Genomic DNA, 21,383 nt, shown 5'->3' on the forward strand with positions numbered 1-21,383 from the left:
TAGAGCTCAATATCTTCAGTAAAAAACAAGGTTTATTTGGGTGGCCAGTCTCCCCCTGGACACTCTAAAAACCTGCATCCATCATGTCAATACAATAGAACAGTTGGCTCTAGTGCTGATGAGGTCTCCCATACACGGTAAGGTCCAGCTTAAGATCTGGTGGGATCATCTGATCAAACAGGTAGCGACACCACAGAAAATGTGAGCAGCCAGTCACTTAAGTTTTCACTCATCATTAATAGGCAATTTGAGCAACTTCAGCAGCAGCTCCAACAGAAGCATGCCATTCTGAAATAACTGGCTCTTCACTTTAAATGGTGAATTTGAGGTCTCTTATATTGTCAAGTCGATCAGAATTTAGCAGACGTATAACTGAAGACACTGCCCACAATACTTTCATTATCTGGAAACATTAAAGGAACCTGCATTTTGTGATTGCGGTTTAATTAGACCCTACACATAATTTAACTCTAGAAGCCTGACATCCTAATAACCTCATTTACTGACTGCTGTTATTGGATTTAGCCTGCTGGTGTACTTCTGTTGTAACGTTTTCTGCTGTATTAGATGTGTCAGTGTTACTTGTACATGCAATGCAATGACGTAATTCTGATCTTATTTATCCCTCATAATACCCTGAAGGAATACAATAAAAATGGTTATATCTGTGGTTTTGTGTTTTTAGGCTGCCCTCGTGTTTTTAATCTGGCTACTATAATTTTCAAGGTTCTTTATATTAAGCCACTTAGTAAATTATGGTATATGTATAAAAAGTATTTGGCAGAAAATTTGGATAAGGCTGACAAAGATTTAGAAAGAAAGTAAGAACTACTTATGAACAAATATGTTTTTTGAGGTACATCCTTTGTATGTAAATGTGCTATAGAAATAAATGTTGTTGCCAGATTAGTCACTTGCACAAATTCAGTGATTTCCAAAAACATGAGCATTACCACAGTTAAGGCCCAGTTGTGCCATCCTTTGCACACCTAATTGAATTTGGAATGGGTAGAAAGGCCACTTGTTAATTTTTATCCCCATTTTCTATCCAGTGTTATCACTGTGTGGTATGATAAGACAAGAACACAAAGACAAAAGGCCATGTAGAGAGTTTCGACATTTGCACAATAAAAAGGGATCTGTATTGTCAACTGCTGATCTACGAAATTCAACGTTTTTCACAGTGAATTTGCTGCATTCACTGTTGACCTTATGTGCCAAATATTTTCCTGGAATTTCCCTGTGCACCAAGTTTAGACATTTTTTTCTCCCCGAGTGCCCCATGATGCTTTGCAAGACCACTGTGAAATCTCAGAGGTGTAGCAACAATGTGCAGAACTTTCACACGTGTACTGTAAGCATACTCCATCTCACATATACACTGCTGCCCGATGTGTTTTGTGCATGTTAATGTTAATCCCTCCCATCTCATTGCTCAGTACGTGTGTTGATAGTCCTATATTATTTGCTGAAAGTGCATTTCCAGAGTTCAGCCAGTTGGAGCGGCACCAGGTCCACATAAGGAAAGGGGGTCCAGACAAGGCAGGGTGGTGCGGTGGTTAGAATTGTTGCCTCACAGCTCAGGTTGTATTTTATGACCACAATAAATGATCCAGCATAGTTGGCAGACAATTCTCTAGACACTAGCGACACTTAAAAGACCACTGCTCCATTATAATCCACTAAAAACTAGTTCAGTCTCTTTCTCATTGACGTCAGTGCATTTCACCAAGTTTGAAAAAGTTCCTGAACATTTTCACAGTTTTGCCAAATTCACGGCAAAGCCAACTCTGCTGGATTTGCTCATCACAAGTCGTCAGTTACAGACATCCACTTGAAATATTGTTGCAGTCGAGTCTTTGCTGTTTTACAAGGCTCCCTCAAACTCAAGTCACAAACCGTTCCCACCTCTCTGGATGTGTAGCAGACAGCACCACAACATCAATGCCTATGCTAGCAGATTTAAAAACTGACAGGGAGGCTGTCAACTATCATGTTTGTTAGTTTAGTTTATTGCCTTGCATATTGTACAGTTTTTGTGCATTGATTTTTATTTTGCTTTTTTGTATAGTGTTAATTGGTACACTGCACATTTTCAATTTGTATTTAATTGTAATATAACCAAATAAGAATTCAGTTGTACTGGTTACATGTAGAAAATGAAGCTTAAACTTGAACTGTATTACTTGAACAGACTGTTTTTTTTCCAGAACCGTGGCAGATGTAGAAATATGGAAGCAATTAGTATACCATACTTAATAAATTATATAAAACATTCTATATAAAATTTAGTTGATTGATTTGAGTTTACTGTGTAGTGAACTACTTATAGAAATGCATATTATGGCGCATCAACCTAGTCTACAATGGAGGACAACATATTTCTTTTAGGGGACATGCTCGCACCAAACTTTTGGACCTAGTAGTTTCTCAGTCAAGTTATTTGCAGTTTGCAAAGTGCAGTGTACATTAATGCCGCACAAATACGTCTTCGATATAATACAAGTTTCTAGGGAACATTCATGTATGCTACAATTGTAAAAACATAACAAAAAATACCAAAACTTAACAATTAATTCAGAAAAGTAATTCAGCATTTATTTTCTCAGGTATGCTTAAGTACACAGTACTTAAACTTTATACAAACTGTAATAATATACTGTTAAAAAGGAAAGCTAGCGTTGCTTTTAATTATGTGCTTTTAACCAACAGTTTTAGATAAAGGTATGGAGAAAGTAAATGCAGGCAGAGAACAAAGAACTGCTGACAAGCCGGCAATTTACCTCAATAATAACCTTGTACTGGCAGGGACAACCAAGGAGAGGGAAGCAGATACAGGTGAACAAAGACGAGAGTTAAAGGGGCTAGGGAGAAAGGAGAACATTTCAGAGGACAGTGTGGGCCAAGTAGGAGAGAACTTTAAAAAAGTGATCCGATATATCTGTTCTTTTGAAACAACAATTAAGCAAATTGAAGGGAATAAAAATATATTTTAACAATACATTGAATTCAGGGCTGCAGATAAACATGCAAATAAGAGAACTCTGGGAGAAATATGCAAATATACAGCAAACGTTAGGAAGAAGCATCACCTGTTCTGTTTAAGCTCATATAAGCTAACCAGACTTAATATGCTTATAACAAAAAGTAAAATGGGGGCTTTTAGGAAACTTGTTACTTAACTTGTACCTCATAAATTGGCTTAAAGTAACTTCAGGTTGACAGAAGAGTACAACCAAGGGTAAATTCTCAATATTCAGATTTTTTGGCTAATGTCAGTAAAACTAGTCATCAAGCCACAGTATAAAACAAAGCAACTATTGGCATGACACTTATATTCAGCAGTGGGGAGGGAAAGACGCGAGATAAATAGAATGCCACAGGTTTTTAATATAAGAACATTGTGCCTGCTATGAAAAGGCGAGTTACAAAGACGAACTGAAAACAACATGCTGTGCAAGAAGGAAAGTGCAGTGCCAGCTACGAAATGAAAGTTCAGCTGAGCCAATCCAAGTTCATTATGGTGCATCTATTTAAGGAACACCTTAGTAGGATTACAAAAAAATATACTCTTTTAAATTACACGGACCTCTCACTCCTTGATTATACTGAGGCAAAGCTTGCCATTTCGGACACAGATTTAAATTGTTATGGTTGTATTGTTTCTTCTACTGTTGACTTCCAGTGTTTAATGCCTGGTTTCTCTGCAAATGCACGTAGGTAATGCTTAGATTAAACTTTGAATATTTCCTTACTGAAACTTTCCTTGTTTATTGATATCATCTGCCCCTACTGTGCTTTTTCATGAGATTCACAACTTGTTTCTGTCTTTCAAAGGTAGCAATCCAGCCTTGTTGGAGTGTGTCTTTTATGTTAGCTTAGGTGTGAGTCGTTGGGGGTAACAAAGTAAGCCAGCTTGTAACCCCTGCTAAGGCTTTGAAACTACAGTTGGTTGACATCTTCAAATGCTTTGTTTGAATTGTGCTGCCCTTTCAGGGGAACTGCCCAGGGATAGCGATCCCTCAGCCCCTGTAAAGGTATTCTTGCTTGCTCTGTTTTAAAGCTAAGGTCACTAGCCTTGGCCATATTACTTGAACTCATATGTGGTCTTCAGATATGAGTGATGAGTTGATGTCATGGGATGTGTATGTAAATCAAGGTTGCTAATGTAGGCATTTCCAGTATTAACCTGCCCACTGATAGTAAAAGAACATTAGAGGTTAAAATGCCTTTTGTGGACACTTACACTACAATCACGTGCCAAGTTGGAAGAGATGAGATGTCTGAGCTACTAGATTTTCTTGTTATCTTTGTTGTCGGCTTTTTAGTTAAACATTTAAATCTTCTCTTTTTGAATTTCCTTCTTTTTGACTGCATTTCCATTGCTCTTATTTTATTTGGAGTCTTTCACAGTGGAAGCAACTTGAAAGGTTAATAAATGTTGAGCAAAAACAAGTTGTCTAGTAGTATTTCAATTCAGTAGAATTTCAAAAAGTATTCAATTTCTCAGAATTCCAGACCTGGTTCTCACTTTTGTCTTCTTTGTGCTTTAAAAAAGGAAAACCCATAAAGTACTTTTTCCGATGAACAGCCAAAGGATGCTATATAAAGTCACTATATGGATGTGAATGACGTGCAGTCCTTACGTGAGCGCTGGTGGTTGGGGGTGTGCAGCAGATGTAGAAGAACAAAAACACTGGCTGTGGAAAATAAAAGAAACAAGTATTTGTATTTTTTTCTTTTAGTGTAATTTATATCTATGAAGGGGATTCAATTTCAGTGAACAGTTTATACTGGAACACCAGGCAGTTAGAAAAGCTGTGTCAGTGTATCTGCAGAAAGAAAAATAGGCAAAGGTTAAATTTTTGGTTAAAATATGCCCCCTAATCAGTCTCACTTTTTAGTGCTGTACAAAGAGAATAGCTGAAATCAGCCATTTCAGTCTTGTAGCTGTTTAAAAGAAATTGCCCTTTCACAATGTGATTCTTGAAAGTTAATTTTTTTCCGCTTCGTGTTTATTTTTGCATGTTCAAAATCAGGTTACATTTATGCATTCCAGTGTTAATTCTGAATAACCAATTACAGAGATTGTCCTACTGCGTCACGTCATTGGAAGCAGATGTTCTGTCTTCTGTGCAGAGACAGTGTTGTAAGATGCATCTCTAAAAGGGTTTTTGCTTTAGGAAGGAGTTGATAGCAGAGGCAACATTTTTTTGTTTTTGGATGAACACCTATTGTATTCTTTGTAAGTGGAATATTTGTGGCCATTATTTATAAAATAAAAAATATAAAATGCTTCCCACATATTCAGTGTGTATTCTATCATTACACAGTGTTCATATTAAATGTATTACTTTGTTTTTTTATCTGCTTCACCTGTTATTGCCACAAAATAATTCTTATTTACTTCACCATCAATAAATACAGCATTATTAAAAAGAGGCAATATCAAAATACCCATGAAAATATTTCAGCTTACTCGTCTAATCCAAATGTCAGGTATTCAGATGTACGTATGCTCACAACATCCCAAACACACATATTTTGTCTAAAATAACATTAAACTACTTCCAGAATATCCTCTCATGCACAACAGGGAAGTGACACATAAAAGAAGTAAACATTTTCAACCAAATAAAGAAGCAAATTGAATACTTAGAATTAGTTTTGCTTATATTAGTAGTGCTGAAAGAAAAAGAAATTAAGTAGTTCTCCTGAAAAGTAGTGTTCCTGATGGAAATCAAGTACTATTTTCATGCCAGCGAATAAACACTTTCCAGCTCAAACTTTTGAAAAGAGAGAAATTGCACTGATTAGCAGAAGGGTGCAAATGCAACTCCAGTCCATAATGCAGCGGATTAACCTTAGACGAGCAGGTCTTGCATTCACTTAAAAATCAACTAGAAGAGTACTTAAGTGGTATGTGAAAGCAGCACATTCTGGAAACCAACCTTGTTTGTTTGTTTGTTTGTTTTTTTATGAAGGCTAAATATACAAGAGCAAGAAATTGTAGAGGTTCATACTGCAAAAGATGTGTTGACAAATTTCTCCACCTCTTTCCGTAAATCTTTATAAGTACAAAACTATGAAGTATATGTAGTGAACTGTAATAATTATGCTGGTGTCTTCATTTATACTTTAAGATGCAGAAACATAAAGCAAATGAGAGATTCTACATCTCATATTGCATTTGCTCTTTTTTGTGTTTTTTTAACAGGAGTTCTCTGGAACCTATCATCTTGCGATGCAGTTAAAATGACAATCATTCGGGATGCCTTAAGTACTCTAACAAACACTGTGATAATTCCCCATTCTGGATGGAACAGCTCGTCTTTTGATGATGATCACAAATTAAAGTTCCACAGTTCCCTTGTGCTTCGCAACACTAGCGGCTGTTTGAGGTAACTTCTGCAGGCAGTAAAATAGTAGTCAAGCTGCTCATCCAAACTGACATTTTTAATGGCTGTTTCCTTTCCTCATTGTGCCACCTAGTGGAAGAGTGTGCCATACATGTTATCATTCAAAAAATACTGTCTTCACTTTCTACACTTTAGGATCACAATGTTTTGTTTTGTTATTTTGTGTTGATGAGTTACTATGAATTCTTCTGCTTGGGGGAAAAATATTTTGAGAAACTGAAGCTCGCTACCGATTTTATTTATAAATGGAATGATGAAATTGTGTTTGCATTCTACCAGGAATCTCAGCTCAGCTGGTGAGGAGGCTCGTAAACAAATGCGGACTTGTGAAGGACTGGTGGATTCTCTGCTTTATGTCATTCAGACTTGCGTGAACTCATCAGACTATGATAGCAAGGTAGGACATTTCTGAATTCACAAAGCCAACCAAAACCATCATGCATGTGAGACAGAGACTGAGGTTTGCTTTTACTTTTTTATATATATATATATATATGTGATTTGATTTTTCAGAACGGTGAATGAGCTTGATTACTATGAATTGTGTACAGTTTTATTATTTTCTATTCCATTAATTGAGTTAGAGATGTAGTTTAATATTTTCTGTTAATTAAATTACTTTTTAGTATGTTAAAGTTTTTATTATTACTTCAAAACTAATGCATTTCAGTAAATTTCAAAATATCAACTTATGCATCAGTACTGGTTGGTTTATAATGCTTGTAATGAAAACATTTTTCCTTCTTTATATTTGAAGATTGTGGAAAACTGCATTTGTACACTTAGAAACTTATCCTACCGTCTGGAATTAGAAATGCCTCAAGCTCGACTGTTAAGAACTACTGAACTTGATGGTTTACTTGGCAGCGAGTCTCCAAGCAAGGATAGTGATTCCAGCTGCTGGGGAAAGAAGAAGAAAAACAAGAAAAAATCAGACCAAGATGACCAGGTTTGCTCAATACTTTATATTATATTAGAACGCAACTTATAAGAATGTGCATTAGAAACTGATTTATACTTAAGCACAAGTCTTAATCCAGTTAAAAGTGCCAAATTTTACTCTTGGTCAATACACTATCTTGAGTTGCAAATTTTCTTCCTGGTTTAATTTTATAACCACTCAACACAGGGTACATGGATATTTAGAGTTTTCTATCAGGGTTACTTGCTTGTTAGTCTAAACCTTATGCAATGCAAAACTAATTAAAGTAATAAATAGGATTTAAATCTATGTTTTTATTAAGTATTATGGATGCTTTTCTTTTCTGTGTTTAAGAGATAAAGACATTGATTACATTGATTTGACTTTTATTTTTGACCGCAGCATATGGTGTTGCTCAGGTTATAGACCTTATAATATATATATATATATATATATATATATATATATATATATATATATATATATATGAAAATGTGTGTTTAGCTTGATAGTTTCTTATGTAACATTTGCACTTGTTTGATTTGTACACTGTACTGATTGCACTAGTATGTTAAAATTTAGGTTGAAAGGAGTGTCCTTATTGTACTGTATGCAAGGATTTGCACTATATGGTCATATTGTGATCACCCATAAATTGGCACCATTTATTTTTAGGCTATTTTTGAGCTATGAGTATCTATAAGTACATTGATTCTATGAGATTGCTTCTTCAAGGTTCTTAAAATAGTACCCTATATATATCATCAGTTTTCAAAGTTTGGGGCCATAGTCATTCTTTTAAACTATTGCAATAGAATAAGTTGCACCCATGTGAAATCAGTATCTTCTAGTATTGGTGAGGGTACATTAAATAGCGATATTGATTTACAAGGACACAAATATGTGTACTGTAGTCTATAATCCCAATGGCAAGCCTGCTTTTAAGCAAAGTATAGCAAAGCTGTCAAAATTGGATTATTAATAATAATTAATTAATCTTTTCTAAATGTAATTTTATGTAACTCTAAGAATGAATTTATAATTACAATTTGTTTTTTAGTGGGATGGTGTTGGTCCGATTCCTGGTTTTTCTAAACCTCCAAAAGGCGTTGAAATGTTGTGGCATCCATCTGTAGTCAAGCCATATCTCACACTCTTGGCAGAAAGCTCTAACCCAGCCACTTTGGAGGGTTCGGCCGGCTCTTTGCAGAACCTCTCTGCCGGCAACTGGAAGGTAGGGGGATCACAAATTATTTACTGCTTAACTACTCACTGACTGTAGGCAATGTAAGGATTTGGAATGTCCTAAAGAAAAACATCTTAAATCGAAAAGTGACACTAATGCATACAAATTGGTGATTTTTATCTATCTATCCAACATAAGCTATAACATTTCACTTTAGAAGTAAAGATATGTTAATGTATCTGTTTTACTAAGAAAATAAAATGAAATAGCTATGACATCATATTGAAATTCCTGAATCATTCCATTTTTTCAGTACTTTTCATAAAATATTAATGGAGAATGCTTGCTTTGTGTGCTTTGTAGTTTGTGTTTATTTAAAATTTGTAATATAACTCATCTAAGATACATACATGTATTTATTGTACACACACAGTGGGTGATCAATATTTTTGAAACTGATCCTAAAAGAGGTATTATACATTGCTGATTTTGTAGGTAAGCAAAGATGAGCTCCTTTGTACAATAATATGTGAATTTCAAGTTTCTAACATCTGCGGTTTACAGAATATGCTTCATGAATTTGAACCAAATCGAACGAATAATGAAAACTGCAAATTCATGTTAATCATGATGGTGTTGAATTTCTTATGATAAAGTTTAATATGATTTTAGAGATTCGTTTACACCTAATTAACATGTAACAGAGCCAGTCCCTTTTGCATGCCACAGTGAAAAGATGAGCTGCAGAATAACATCTTGGCAGGACATTTTTCAAACGCAAGTCAAACTTTGGCTTGGGCCTTTAAGACGGAAGAAAGAAGAAAATGCTGCCACTGTAGAGCGAAGGTGCTTGATGTAGTAGACACTATAAGGACTAGTTACAGGCCAGTTGAATCCACTCCTCTTAAACAATTAAACATCAGCAAGGTTTCTGTCCACTATGTTCCCACAATGTTGACTCCTGAAATGAAGCTTTTGTTCTAAGCAGAAACAACAGATAATAAATAGCACTGTTTGTCAAAACTCACAAAAGTATTTTATTTTTGCAGCACATATGCTGTTTTCGCAGGTGACCTTGTTCACCAAATATAGTGGCGTGCAAAAGTATTCAATCCCCTTGAAAGTCATCCTAATTTTCACTGACAATGACAAAAGATTTGTACACATTTATCCATTCAGAATTTTAAATGTGAACTCTTATGCTGTCGTTTGTTGTGATAAAACTGGTACAATGAAATTTTAATTATAGAAATTCACATTTTAACTGTAAGTATGGACACAGTAAAAGGTAAAAATGAAAACATATTGGCTGGCATGAACTCAAAATAGTACTTCACACATTCTTAAATCTAAAAAGTACATTTAAACACTCAATTCTGTTTGTTCTTCCCAACCATGTAAGTTTGCTGCATACATCCGTGCTGCTGTTAGAAAAGAAAAAGGACTTCCAATTCTAGTGGAGCTCTTGAGGATGGACAATGACCGTGTAGTCTGTTCTGTAGCAACAGCCTTAAGAAACATGGCACTTGATGTACGGAACAAAGAACTGATTGGTAAGTTTGCAGTTTAACCTTGGAATTTATATCTACTAATATGTTTTCCAAGGTGTATATGAAAACAACACACATTTTAGTTTAAAGCATCCTTCTAAAGGTTAACTGTTTTTCAAAGCATTTATCAAGCTGACAACATGTTGTTTTCACACTTGAGGAGGTAACACTTCCCCTAGAGGGAATTCCGATTTCCTGCAAATTTGTCTAGTGGCACTAGAAATGGCAATATGTGGCAGAAAGTGAGAAGAAGGTCAATTTGTCCTGATGTTGCTTGAACTGTGCTGATGTCTAAATGTTTAAATTAGCACTAAACAGACTGCATCTAGATTTGAAATTGAACCACAAATGAAGGATGAAAGAATTATTGAACCCTTTCTTTTTTTCCTGCTCCTTTAAATAAAGCCAAACAAGAAACCTGTTGCTCCTTTCTTTGAGAGATATCTGTGCCTGTACTGTAGATGCAGACTGAATATGCAACGTCTAAAGTTTAAGCAATAGGAAGCATCAAGAGGGAGTCTAGCATTTACAACTCTTGGGGTGTTCCTTAACTACCGTAGAGGAGCACATGAGTAGAATAGAAGCATATTGCTATCTTTTTTTTTTTTTTTTTTACCCAAGCCTTACAAAGTTAGCATTTTAGAAGCTAGTAGAATTTCTGATGATTGTTTTTTGATGATAAGACAAACAAATGATTATTACTGGAATGTGCTTCTGTGTTCATATTTAACTGTTTTTATTGTGAACAAGATATTTTTTTACCCATAGACATATATTAAGATGATGCCCAGTATACTGAACATAAAAGATTAAGGGAATACCTGTAAGTAAAGTTGTTGCCAGTGGTTAGGTTCAAATATGTTCTTCAACAGAAACATAGGGCACAACTGATAACAGACTAAAAGTTGTAATATTAAAATATTATTTAAAGAATTACATACTGTATGTGTCGAATTATTACCAAGATTATAATTTGGATGTTGGAATCTCTGTATTGTTTCCAAAGAACATTATAATGTAAGTGACAGGAAAATAATAAACTATACGGGTCTGGTGGTTGACCTGCTCTCACCAAGACTGTGTTTCCCACAGACAATGGAGAAATGTATTATCTTTACAATGAAGTTTTCAAATGTAAATTTAATTGTATGGGTTTTTGGTCTAATTTTTGCAGTTGATGACATTTTGTTCATGCCGCAAAATTATTATTGAATGGAAACTTCAACTCTTGTTTTCACTTTTTAGGAAAGTACGCCATGCGAGACTTAGTCAATCGTCTTCCTGGAGGCAACACAACATTACTGTCTGATGACACAGTGGCAGCGATCTGCTGTACTCTTCATGAGGTCACCAGTAAGAACATGGAGAATGCCAAGGCACTTGCAGATTCAGGAGGAATTGAAAAGCTGGTTAATATTACAAAAGGCAGAGGAGAGAGGTAGTTTCTTCTGAACATATAGCTTGTTTCATAGATGCCATTTTTATCTTTTATGTTCTACATGTATTAATATAAGTGAAGCACTCTTTCACTATGCTACCATTGTTGTATATGTTTAAATGTGCCACAGAATATTGGATTATATTCCTAACTCTTAATTACTTTGCAGGTATTCAATGAAAGTGGTAAAAGCAGCAGCTCAGGTGTTGAATACATTGTGGCAATACCGAGACCTTCGTAGCATCTATAAAAAGGTAACAACATGGAAATCTCCTAAGAATTAGCTTGATAGATGTCTGCTGTGTATGTATTTTAAGGTCGTTTTGTCAATTTGGTTGGCATGATTTCTTTCCACTGCAGGATGGTTGGAACCAGAATCACTTCATTACCCCAGTATCCACATTAGAGCGTGATAGGTACAAATCTCATCCTACTTTACTCACGGGTAACCAGCAAGTGTCACCTATTATCCAGTCAGGTGAGTAAAAAGTTAAATTCTCTCACTTAAAAGTCCCTAATTTGTAATTTCATTCACTTTGACAAATAAGCCATTGGGTACTCTTGTTTTGTTGCAGCTTGTGAGGTGACCTGTGTCTACAAAAGTGAACTAAATGATCTACGAGTTGGGATAACAACCACTCATATTTTTTTTTAATATAAAGCCTTCTTTTTTCACTATCTTCTCACTTACTAAATTCTGTACTTGTCAGGTGAATTTAATACTTTACTGCAGTGTGTGTTTCACTGTCTCACAGACACCTGAGAAAAACTTTTTTTTTTTTATGTTTTTTTCCCCAATCTTTTGTATGAATGTTAAGCAAGCTATTTCTGCCTAATATGTTTCTAAAAGAGAGAAAAAATCTGTAGAGCAAGTACCAGTGGAAACTGCTTTGTCATGTGGAGGAACAATTGATTCATTATGAGGTGCAGATTTACTTAATAATATAAAATTACCTGATTTGAAATAAAGCCATTTTCTTAGCAAATTATATGTCAGTATTCACCAAATAGGTTAAGCTGACAAAATAGTCTCTATGTATCAAAAGGTACAATGGTAATAATATACTGTGGATGAATTTTACATCCAATCTCTGAATATAGATACATATAAACACATATAGTCTCTGTATCAAAACAACAAAAGCAACTGGTCTCAGAATTAGAATGGCACAGTGACAAATGATAATGTGCTTAACAACCTTGACTCAAGACATATAATAAAGAGCTATCCAAAAGCATACCTCGCATTGCACATGATTGGTGTTCCCTTACTGATAGGTAAACTGTTCCTATCATCATTAAATCATTTTTATATTGTAATATACATAAATTTGCATTGTATTCAACTTAATCCAATATTTTTGGGTTTAGGAAAAATGTAAATTTTAAAAATTCCCTGGTTTTCTTACAGCTGGTAGTGCAACATCCTCTCCTGCCTTGTTAGGAATAAAAGAGCAACGTTCTGATTATCAGAGAACACAGCCAACTATGCAATTTTATAACTACCAGGGAGACAACAATGTACATAAAGGTGTATATACAGGTAAGAATATGTTACTGTTTTATTGTCTGGTTCTAAACAGACCTAGAAAGAACAATTTGACTTCCTTTGTTTGTTAATACATCATGTGCAGTTCAGATCAAAAGCAAAAATATGTTTATAATATTTATGGGAAATAATTAAAATATATTTTTCTGTTATTTTCCCTTTGCAAAATAAGCAAACGCCTAGGCACTGTAAAAACTTTTTTTTTTTATTTGTGCTACAGACTTTGCAATTATAGTGTTTAATCAAAAGATACACTGGAAACTTACATTGCATCCTTAAAATTAATGAACTGCATAATTTGTTTTTTTCTTGACCAGAATCATTTAAATGCCCCAGTATCTACAGCACAGGTAGAATCATCCTCAACTGCATCTATTTTTGAAATGCAGGTTCAGATTTGGCTAACATGTACGTTACCATTAAACAATATTAATTCTTCTTTGTTTTTCGGCTGCTTTTGTTAGGGATCGCCACAACGGATCGTCTGTTTCCACATTTTCCTGTCCTCTGTCTTTTAAGCCTTTCTCTTTTCCTCTTGCCTTGCAACTCCATCCATAGCATCCTTCTCCCAATATACCCAACTTCTCTCCTCTGCACATGTCCAGAGCAACGCATGTTTGGCTCTCTGGCTTTGTGTCCAGACCGTCCAGCCTGATCTGACCCTCTAAAGTATTCATTTCTAATTCTGTTCATCTTTGTCACACCCAATGCAAATGTTAACATCTTAAACTCTGCCACCTCTTGCTCTGTCTCCTGCCTTTTCATTGGTGTCGTTTCCAACCCATATAAGTAGCCGGTCTCACTACCGTCTTGTATGCCTTCCCTTTCACTCTTGCTGGTTACCCATCTGTCACAAATCTCTCCTGACATTCTTCATGAACCACCAGGTTTCCTTTGTCCTCCTTCCTTTGTCCAGATATCACATCAAACACCCTTCTAGCTGTCTTCTTTACTACTTCTGCTGTAGATGTCCAGCTATTTTGGTAACTTTTCACTGCCACCCAGTGCCTGTCTTTACCTCCTCCCTGAACTGCAGTCTACGACTTCCAGCATTTGATCCTTGGCTCTGTCCTCACTTCTCTTCTTGATCTCCAACGTCATCTTAAAGACCACCATCCTATGCTGCCTAACTATACTTTCCCCTGCCACCATTTTGCAGTCTCCAGTCTCCTTCAGACTGACACTTCTGCATAGGACATAATCCACCTTCAATTTTCAGCTTCATAATCATCCCTCTGTCTGACACTCTTTTCACCTCCAAAACACTCTTGACATACTGTTCCTTCAGAATAACCCCTACTCCATTTCTCCTCCTATCCACACCATGACAGAAAAATCTGAACCAGCCTCATATCCACCTGGCCTTACTCCCCTTCCATTTCGTCTCTTGCACACACAATATATCAACCTTCCTTCTCTCCGTCATATCAGCTAACTCTCTCCCTTTACCAGTCATACTACAATCATTCAAAGTTCCTATCCTTACTTCTACTCTCCTACCCTTCCTCTTCTCCTCCTGCCTCTTGACATGCCTTCCCTTTTGACCAACAGTAGCCCTATTTCCCTCGGCACCCTGTTTGCTAACAGTACTGGTGGCGGCCGTTGTTAACCCGGGCCTCAAACAATCCGGTATGGAAATCTGTATTGTCCACATAGTGATCTGGCAAAATTTTACACTGGATGCCTGAACAATGCCTTTCCTGACGTGACCCTCCCCATTTATTTGGGCATTGGGACCAGCCCAAAGAAACAGGCTGGTTTGTGCAGCAAGTGGCTGGGTTACTCGAATGGTTGTAATTAAAGCTGGTGACCATAGTTATGAACTGTATAGTGAGAGTATATTTTTCTGCTGTGTTTGTTTTGTACAGTTGTACTTATTAACCAAAAATCCAAAACTTACTTTAAACCATTCATGACACAAGGTTAAAGTTACTTTGAATGTACTTTAATATTACAAGGATTCTAGAAGTTTCAGGTTCATAATTATGATTTAACATAAGTGGAATCTACTGTATCTGTAATAAAATCTTAAGGCATTATATTATGCTGGTTAGCTTGTTTTAAAATGTCTTCTTTCATCTTTGTGTTAAGGTTTTACATATCTGCTGAAAGGAAATAAAATGTGACTTGAGTACAAATAAAAAAGTGTGTTCCTCTAAATAGTACATAAAGTAAGGTACAGTATTGCATTCATGTGCACACTGGAAATTCTATGATACTGAAACCAAAACATTTTTCATTTACGTACATGACAGGAGCAATTCTTTAGTCCGTCTGTGTAACTGGCAGGTGGACACTAAGCAGCTGTTAGACACTCTTTTTACAGTCTTCAATAAACTATCTCTTACAGTGTGACAAAGTAGAACAATGAATGTGAGTTGTCTCTTTTATAGTTATAAAACCAATCTTTTTATTCTCCATATATAGATAGTGTATGCTTAGTGTTCCTTTCACATTTCTATGAAAAAGTAGCTTAAAAAATAACTTTGAAAATTGTATTTTATTCGTATTCTAGAGAAAAGCCAAGCCAAATGACACCTTTTATTGGCTAACTAAAAAGATTACAATATGCAAGCTTTCGAGGCAACTCAGGCCCCTTCTTCGGGCAAGATGTAATACAGATTAAGTAAAGTTTTTTTAAATAGTACAGACTTAATAGTTTTGCAGAATATTCAATATGATAATAAAACTAAAAGACAGATTATTTCTAATTAAGTTATGGAATATGGAAAAATGATGCAGATCTGCCCTTGATTATGAATTCCTTTCATCATTACAGGATTTTCACAAAAATGAAATAAAATTAATACCAATTAGAAATATGTCTGAGTATTTTGTGAAATCATGCCAGGCAGTTTAACACTTTAATTAGGGCTGCTACAACTCATGAATTGTGATTCTACAATTGATTATTTTTATAACAGATACTAAAAAATGAAAAACAAATGTTGCAAAACAAAACATAACCTGAGGAGAAACAGTACACACAAATACAGAGAGAACTGTAAGTCTTGAGGGAGGCTAACAATTTCTAGTGCCATGTAAAGTGAAATCCATCACAAAGTCTAAAAAAGCCCGTCCACGTTTCACCTTTTAATTCTTGTAGGTAATGATTAGATTGATCTATCCTGATTTGGACACCCCTAGCTCTATAGGGGAAGTATCCACAAGCTCTTCAGAGAAAAGGATCACAAGGCGCAAAGCTTAAAGATACAAATATTTTATTATGCACACAAGTTTTCATTGTTTTAAATTTTCAACAAATCCAGCTGTTTTCTCCATAGTAACTATCTGAGATGAAAAAAGCAATAAACTAGCAGCACAGGATATTTTTGTATGCACTCTGCCAAACATGAATTGTTAGTACCTGCAGCTTGATTATGAGAGTACATTGCTCTGGACCATTGTCGGGCAACCGGTGCGCAGTGCGGCGCGAAAACTTTTGTAAAATATTTAAAGTTGCTAGTGTTTTTGAACTTTTGGTTGATTAAAAAGATAAAAAAAAATTTTAAACATTATGTTGGAAAAACAGATAACGGAACACTTACGGAAATGAAGTCTAAGAAACGCGAGAGACTTCAAATGATCGACAAGGAAATGAGCGTCTGTCTTTCGAAAATTGATCCTCGCATCAATCTCATATGTGCTGAAAAACAATCTCAACATTCACATTAATTAAATTTAAGATTTATCCTTTGATTCCTTTATTAATAAAATGTCTTTCAAACTTTGTCCATAGTTTGTGTCGTCACAACTTTATTTATGGGCAGTCCCTCAGGTGCGCCGCAACTCGAAAAAGGTTGCGTTTCACTGCTCTGGACGGTATTTATCAGTGTGCTTCTATTCCTGGAGCTTTAGCCATGCCACTCAAAATCGCAGTGGATTACAGTCCAGGAAAATTGATACAATTTGACATTTTTTGCCTAGTGTTAATTTTTGATAAGTCCATTTTTATAAAGTAAACCAAAGGGGTGTGTGTATGTGTGTGTGTATATATATATATATATATATATATATATATATATATATATATATATATATATATATATATATATATATATACACACATACACAAACACACACAAATATCGAAAAAAGAATTCATGCTTGGAGGATTAATGTGGTTTGGATGTCAGCTGCATATATTATCACTTTCAGAATAAACATGAATAATTAGGAAAAACTGCCTTCATATATAATGTATCATTTTACTCATGCATTACTTAAAGTACAGAACTGATATATTTTTTCCAGTGTTCAATGACATGCAGTCAGTGCTTTAAAACCAAAAATGAATTCAGGTATTTAAAATTAAATGGCTTAATTAGCAAATAGGCTGCCAACAGGCTGAGAAAGGTCATTATAATGAAAATAAAATTCCACAACATGCTAAATCCACAATAGAAATAAGGACAAATATTAAACCAACTACTTGATGTACACTGTTTTCAATGTGAAAAACTTTTTTTTTGTAATTTGTCATTTTTTTTTTTATTCCCAAATAGGGTCTGGAAAGCCATCCCCATTTTTTATAGGTTCATATTCATCACCAGCAAGGGAAGAATCCAGACGAACACAGGTAAAAAGAAATAAAATGTTTATAAAGTTTTGAATTGCCCAGATATTTTTGAAAGACAAATATTTTAAATTAAGGTACCATTTAATTGATTTATAATATAGAGCCAATACATTACTAATGTTTCAAATGGCCTATTACAGCTTGAAATGACTGCTTTATTATTCACATATGACTGCAAAGCCCCATTTTCAGCAGCCATTACTCTAGCCCCTAATGGTAAACTCTCTTAGCTCATCCTTAGTCATGATTAGATGCTAATTAAATGAATTAATTAAATGTAATTATTGGAGAAATGTTTGTATTTGTATTATCACATTCAAAGCCTTTTTATTCAGTTCCATAAAGTAAATTACCTTTTCTATGGGTTATAATGTACTGATATGTCTAAAATGCAATTATGTGCTAAAAAATTACTGAAACAAAAACCTATTTTCTCAGGAACACCACCAGTCTAAATTACTTTGCTAAAGAAAGGTTATTCGATGAGACAGATTTCCAAGAACTGACGGTTTTGTACAGAGTTGTCCTCTACAGTCTAAATGGCACTGGTATATTTGGTGTGTACTGATTTAAGAAAGCAGCCAGTGAAGGGCCTGCATTATGCTTGTTTCTCAAAGTACAGATTCTGATTTATAAATCATTTTGTGTAATTGTGCTTTTGGGCCCTCCACTTCTTTTCCTATCCTGATTGCTTCCACTTTGTCTGCTTCTCCCAGGACAGTAGTGGACACCATTTTTATGATATTTTCAGTTTCTTGACAGTCTGTTGCATGGGATAAACTTCATTTCAAAAAACAAAAATAGGCTGACTAGTTTCTTGAGAAAGCCTTTTTGGTTTGGACATTTTTGAACCCAGAATTGAACTTTATTTATACCAATTTAATCGACTTAATGGTACCTTGGTTTAAACATTTGATTTTAAAAAACTATTATTTCTGGATTACACCAAATGTTTGAGCATTAGTGTATATAATACACACACAGTATTGAATATATGTGTTAAATAGTGTAATTACTATTTTATTGATTGTCTGAATTAATTCCCAAAAATAAATTTTTAGTACTTTACATGAAAATGTATTGATACATCTAGAAAACCATAACTCTCCCTACCTGGCTGGGGCTTATAGGCACCCATGTGTTTGAACTTGGTTTCGATTATTTGACAATCCATGACTAGCACAGAAATCCTGTAGCAGTTCACTGCTCTAGTTCAGGTGAAGCAGCCAGTTCCTCCCAATCTAACTCCTTGAGGTATCTCCATCAAGTGAGAAGTGCTGACTTCCAGTATGAGTACCAGTTCAGTAGATGGTAGCCGTTTGCCCGTTGAATTGTGTCTTTAAAAAGGAAGAATACTACTCTAGTAGTTGTTCAATTCATACAACCAAATAACTGTCGCATTGAGGCGACCTCCTCCATTAGATCAAACTTCAACTGAATGACACTAAGTTAGGGGGCTAGCGAGTATCCTCGCACTCAGCTGGGGTCTCTCTTATGTAGTAATTCCAGAGTAAGAGAAAGCCCGACTACTGTTATTCAAGATACTTGATTCCACAGACAGTGCTTTACATGCAAGAGAGTCCCATTCAACCTCACATATTAATTCTGGTTTCTTCCCTTCCAGAGAAGTAACATACCAAGAGACAGTTTTCATTGCCAAGGTATAACACATCTGGGTGTGTGCTTTTTGGTCCTCTTAGGGTGATGAGCACAGGTGACAGCTCTAAACATCTTGTATTAGGCCAGGCTGCCATGGGTACTCCTCTGAGGAGCACATATCTTCAGTCAGGTCCACATACCGCACTGAGGTCACAGTCCATGGAGAGGAAAGCAGAATGGCACCATTTAAAATATACTTCATATTTCATAATTTCAATGGCATTTTTTTAAGCTTTATTTTTTTCCTTTTGGCAGCATCACCAACTGTATTACAGCCAAGATGAACCAAGCAGAAGAAACTATGACAGTTACAGAATGTACCTTCAATCCCCTAACAGCTATGAAGACCCTTACTTTGATGACCAGGTTCGCTATCCTGGTACTTCAGATTACACCTCACAACATCAAGGACTGAAATCTACCACAAACTATGTAGACTTTTATTCAACCACAAGAAGACCTTCCTACAGAGCGGAGCAGTATCCAGGATCTCCTGACTCTTGGGTTTAGTGTTTAAGACTGCAATTTTTTTGTTTGTTTTTTTGTCTTTTATTTTTAAATAAACTGAATGTGGATCAGTTTTGTTTAATTGTTTCATGGAAAAGAAAAGAATGTGAGCCAAAGAAGGAACGCCAGCAAGTGTTCAAGAAAAAGGAATCCTGAAAGAATAAATTCAAATGGTACTTGAGAAAAACTGTTTTGCTCTGTCTAGATGTTAGGACATTTTATCTGTAGCTCTTGTAGTTTGGTGAAGGTGTGGGCCATGTGACGAAAGGTCTGAGGTTGAGAAACAAATAAACATGGGATTGTATATGTAGGCCAAATTAATCATTTCATACCTGTGAAGAAACTCTAATGTTAGTTTGTACAGATAAATCTGATTATATTCATTTGCTGTGTTTTATTGCTTTACATAATATTGAGATTGTGTATACCACTGAGTCTTGTACATTTCTTTCATCTGTTGTAAATATTGAAATGCCACATGGTATTGATGATCACCACTGGTAATGACTTGTGCCATGGTAAAGTAAAAATATAAGATGGCATAATATACAGAAATTCAAGAGGCTAATGAAATAACACTTTTAGTTTTTAAAAGGAAATTGCATAATTTCAGAGCATAGAGAAATTCTTTATTTTTCCATTTCCTGTCTCTTTCATGGGGATGGTTCACTGCCATTTTCTATGCACATTAAAAAAAAGAAATAAATGTGAACATTTCATCCATGGAAAACCTGCTTATTGATTTATTTTTTTCCAATTACTAAAAAAAATCTGCTTTATTTTTAATGTAATTCAGGCCAATTTGCCACTTTTGACAAATTAGAATAACTAGAATTCTGAGAAACATGGCGTAAAAGAAAATAGCTAAATCCCAATACTGCTCTGCAAGGCACATTAAGAGCAGATGTTTATATTTGATTAATTTAATGCTGGTCTTGATATACTTCACATACTGTTTCCATCATTGAGTGACCTGTTATTGCAGTCACATGTTCAAGACAACATAGCCAGTCAAAAATAAAGCTGATAGCTAAATGCTGATGGTGCCAGCTTGTAGGTAAAAACCTTGTATTAGTAAAATTTAGGATCTACCTCATACGTGTTGAATTATATGTCAGTAGTTTTTTTCTAGTGCCTTTGGTGTGTTGCCAGTACTTCAGTTATGTACAGTGTGCCAGGGATCACAACCTTTAGATAGATCACAATGCTATGTTCTGGTAGTGTGGCATCAAAGCCCAAAAACTTCACATCTTCAAGTGACCAAAACTTGAGCTTTCAGAATTTCTTCATCAACTTTTAGGATAGATGCCTTCCCTGCTATAGCATTTGCCAAAATCTGATTATTCTATTTTATTATGTCTATATTTTAATGTAAGAGTTTGCTACTCGTATTGCTTAGTTGTAGGTATTATCTATTTGTATGCCTTGATAGAGTAGTAACCAATTACCTTACAGTAAGTTCTCTTTCTAACATAGCAATCATCTAGGACTACAGTTAATCTAAAACTGAATCACTTGGCATATGTTTGCTAAATGGCGCTACATGCCCAACACATAGCTGACCTTTAATTAGG

General features: G+C 35.2%; 1 protein-coding gene across 2 annotated transcripts in view; it reads left to right on the forward strand.

The window, feature by feature from the left end:
- Nucleotides 1-20,539, forward strand: part of pkp4 (plakophilin 4) — a 312,340-nt gene extending 291,801 nt beyond the window's left edge. For both annotated transcript variants that reach the window (XM_039757447.1, XM_039757448.1), the window contains exons 13-23: nt 6,218-6,401; nt 6,699-6,816; nt 7,177-7,368; nt 8,402-8,575; nt 9,930-10,080; nt 11,323-11,515; nt 11,685-11,769; nt 11,876-11,993; nt 12,927-13,058; nt 17,570-17,643; nt 19,558-20,539. In XM_039757447.1, coding sequence (XP_039613381.1) covers nt 6,218-6,401; nt 6,699-6,816; nt 7,177-7,368; nt 8,402-8,575; nt 9,930-10,080; nt 11,323-11,515; nt 11,685-11,769; nt 11,876-11,993; nt 12,927-13,058; nt 17,570-17,643; nt 19,558-19,812 — 1,676 coding nt within the window. In that variant the 3' untranslated portion in view covers nt 19,813-20,539. The remainder of the gene's footprint in view (nt 1-6,217; nt 6,402-6,698; nt 6,817-7,176; nt 7,369-8,401; nt 8,576-9,929; nt 10,081-11,322; nt 11,516-11,684; nt 11,770-11,875; nt 11,994-12,926; nt 13,059-17,569; nt 17,644-19,557) is intronic.
- The last annotated feature ends 844 nt before the right edge of the window (nt 20,540-21,383 follow it).

The sequence above is a fragment of the Polypterus senegalus genome, chromosome 6, assembly GCF_016835505.1.
Source record: "Polypterus senegalus isolate Bchr_013 chromosome 6, ASM1683550v1, whole genome shotgun sequence".
In the NCBI taxonomy this organism is placed as follows: domain Eukaryota; kingdom Metazoa; phylum Chordata; class Cladistia; order Polypteriformes; family Polypteridae; genus Polypterus; species Polypterus senegalus.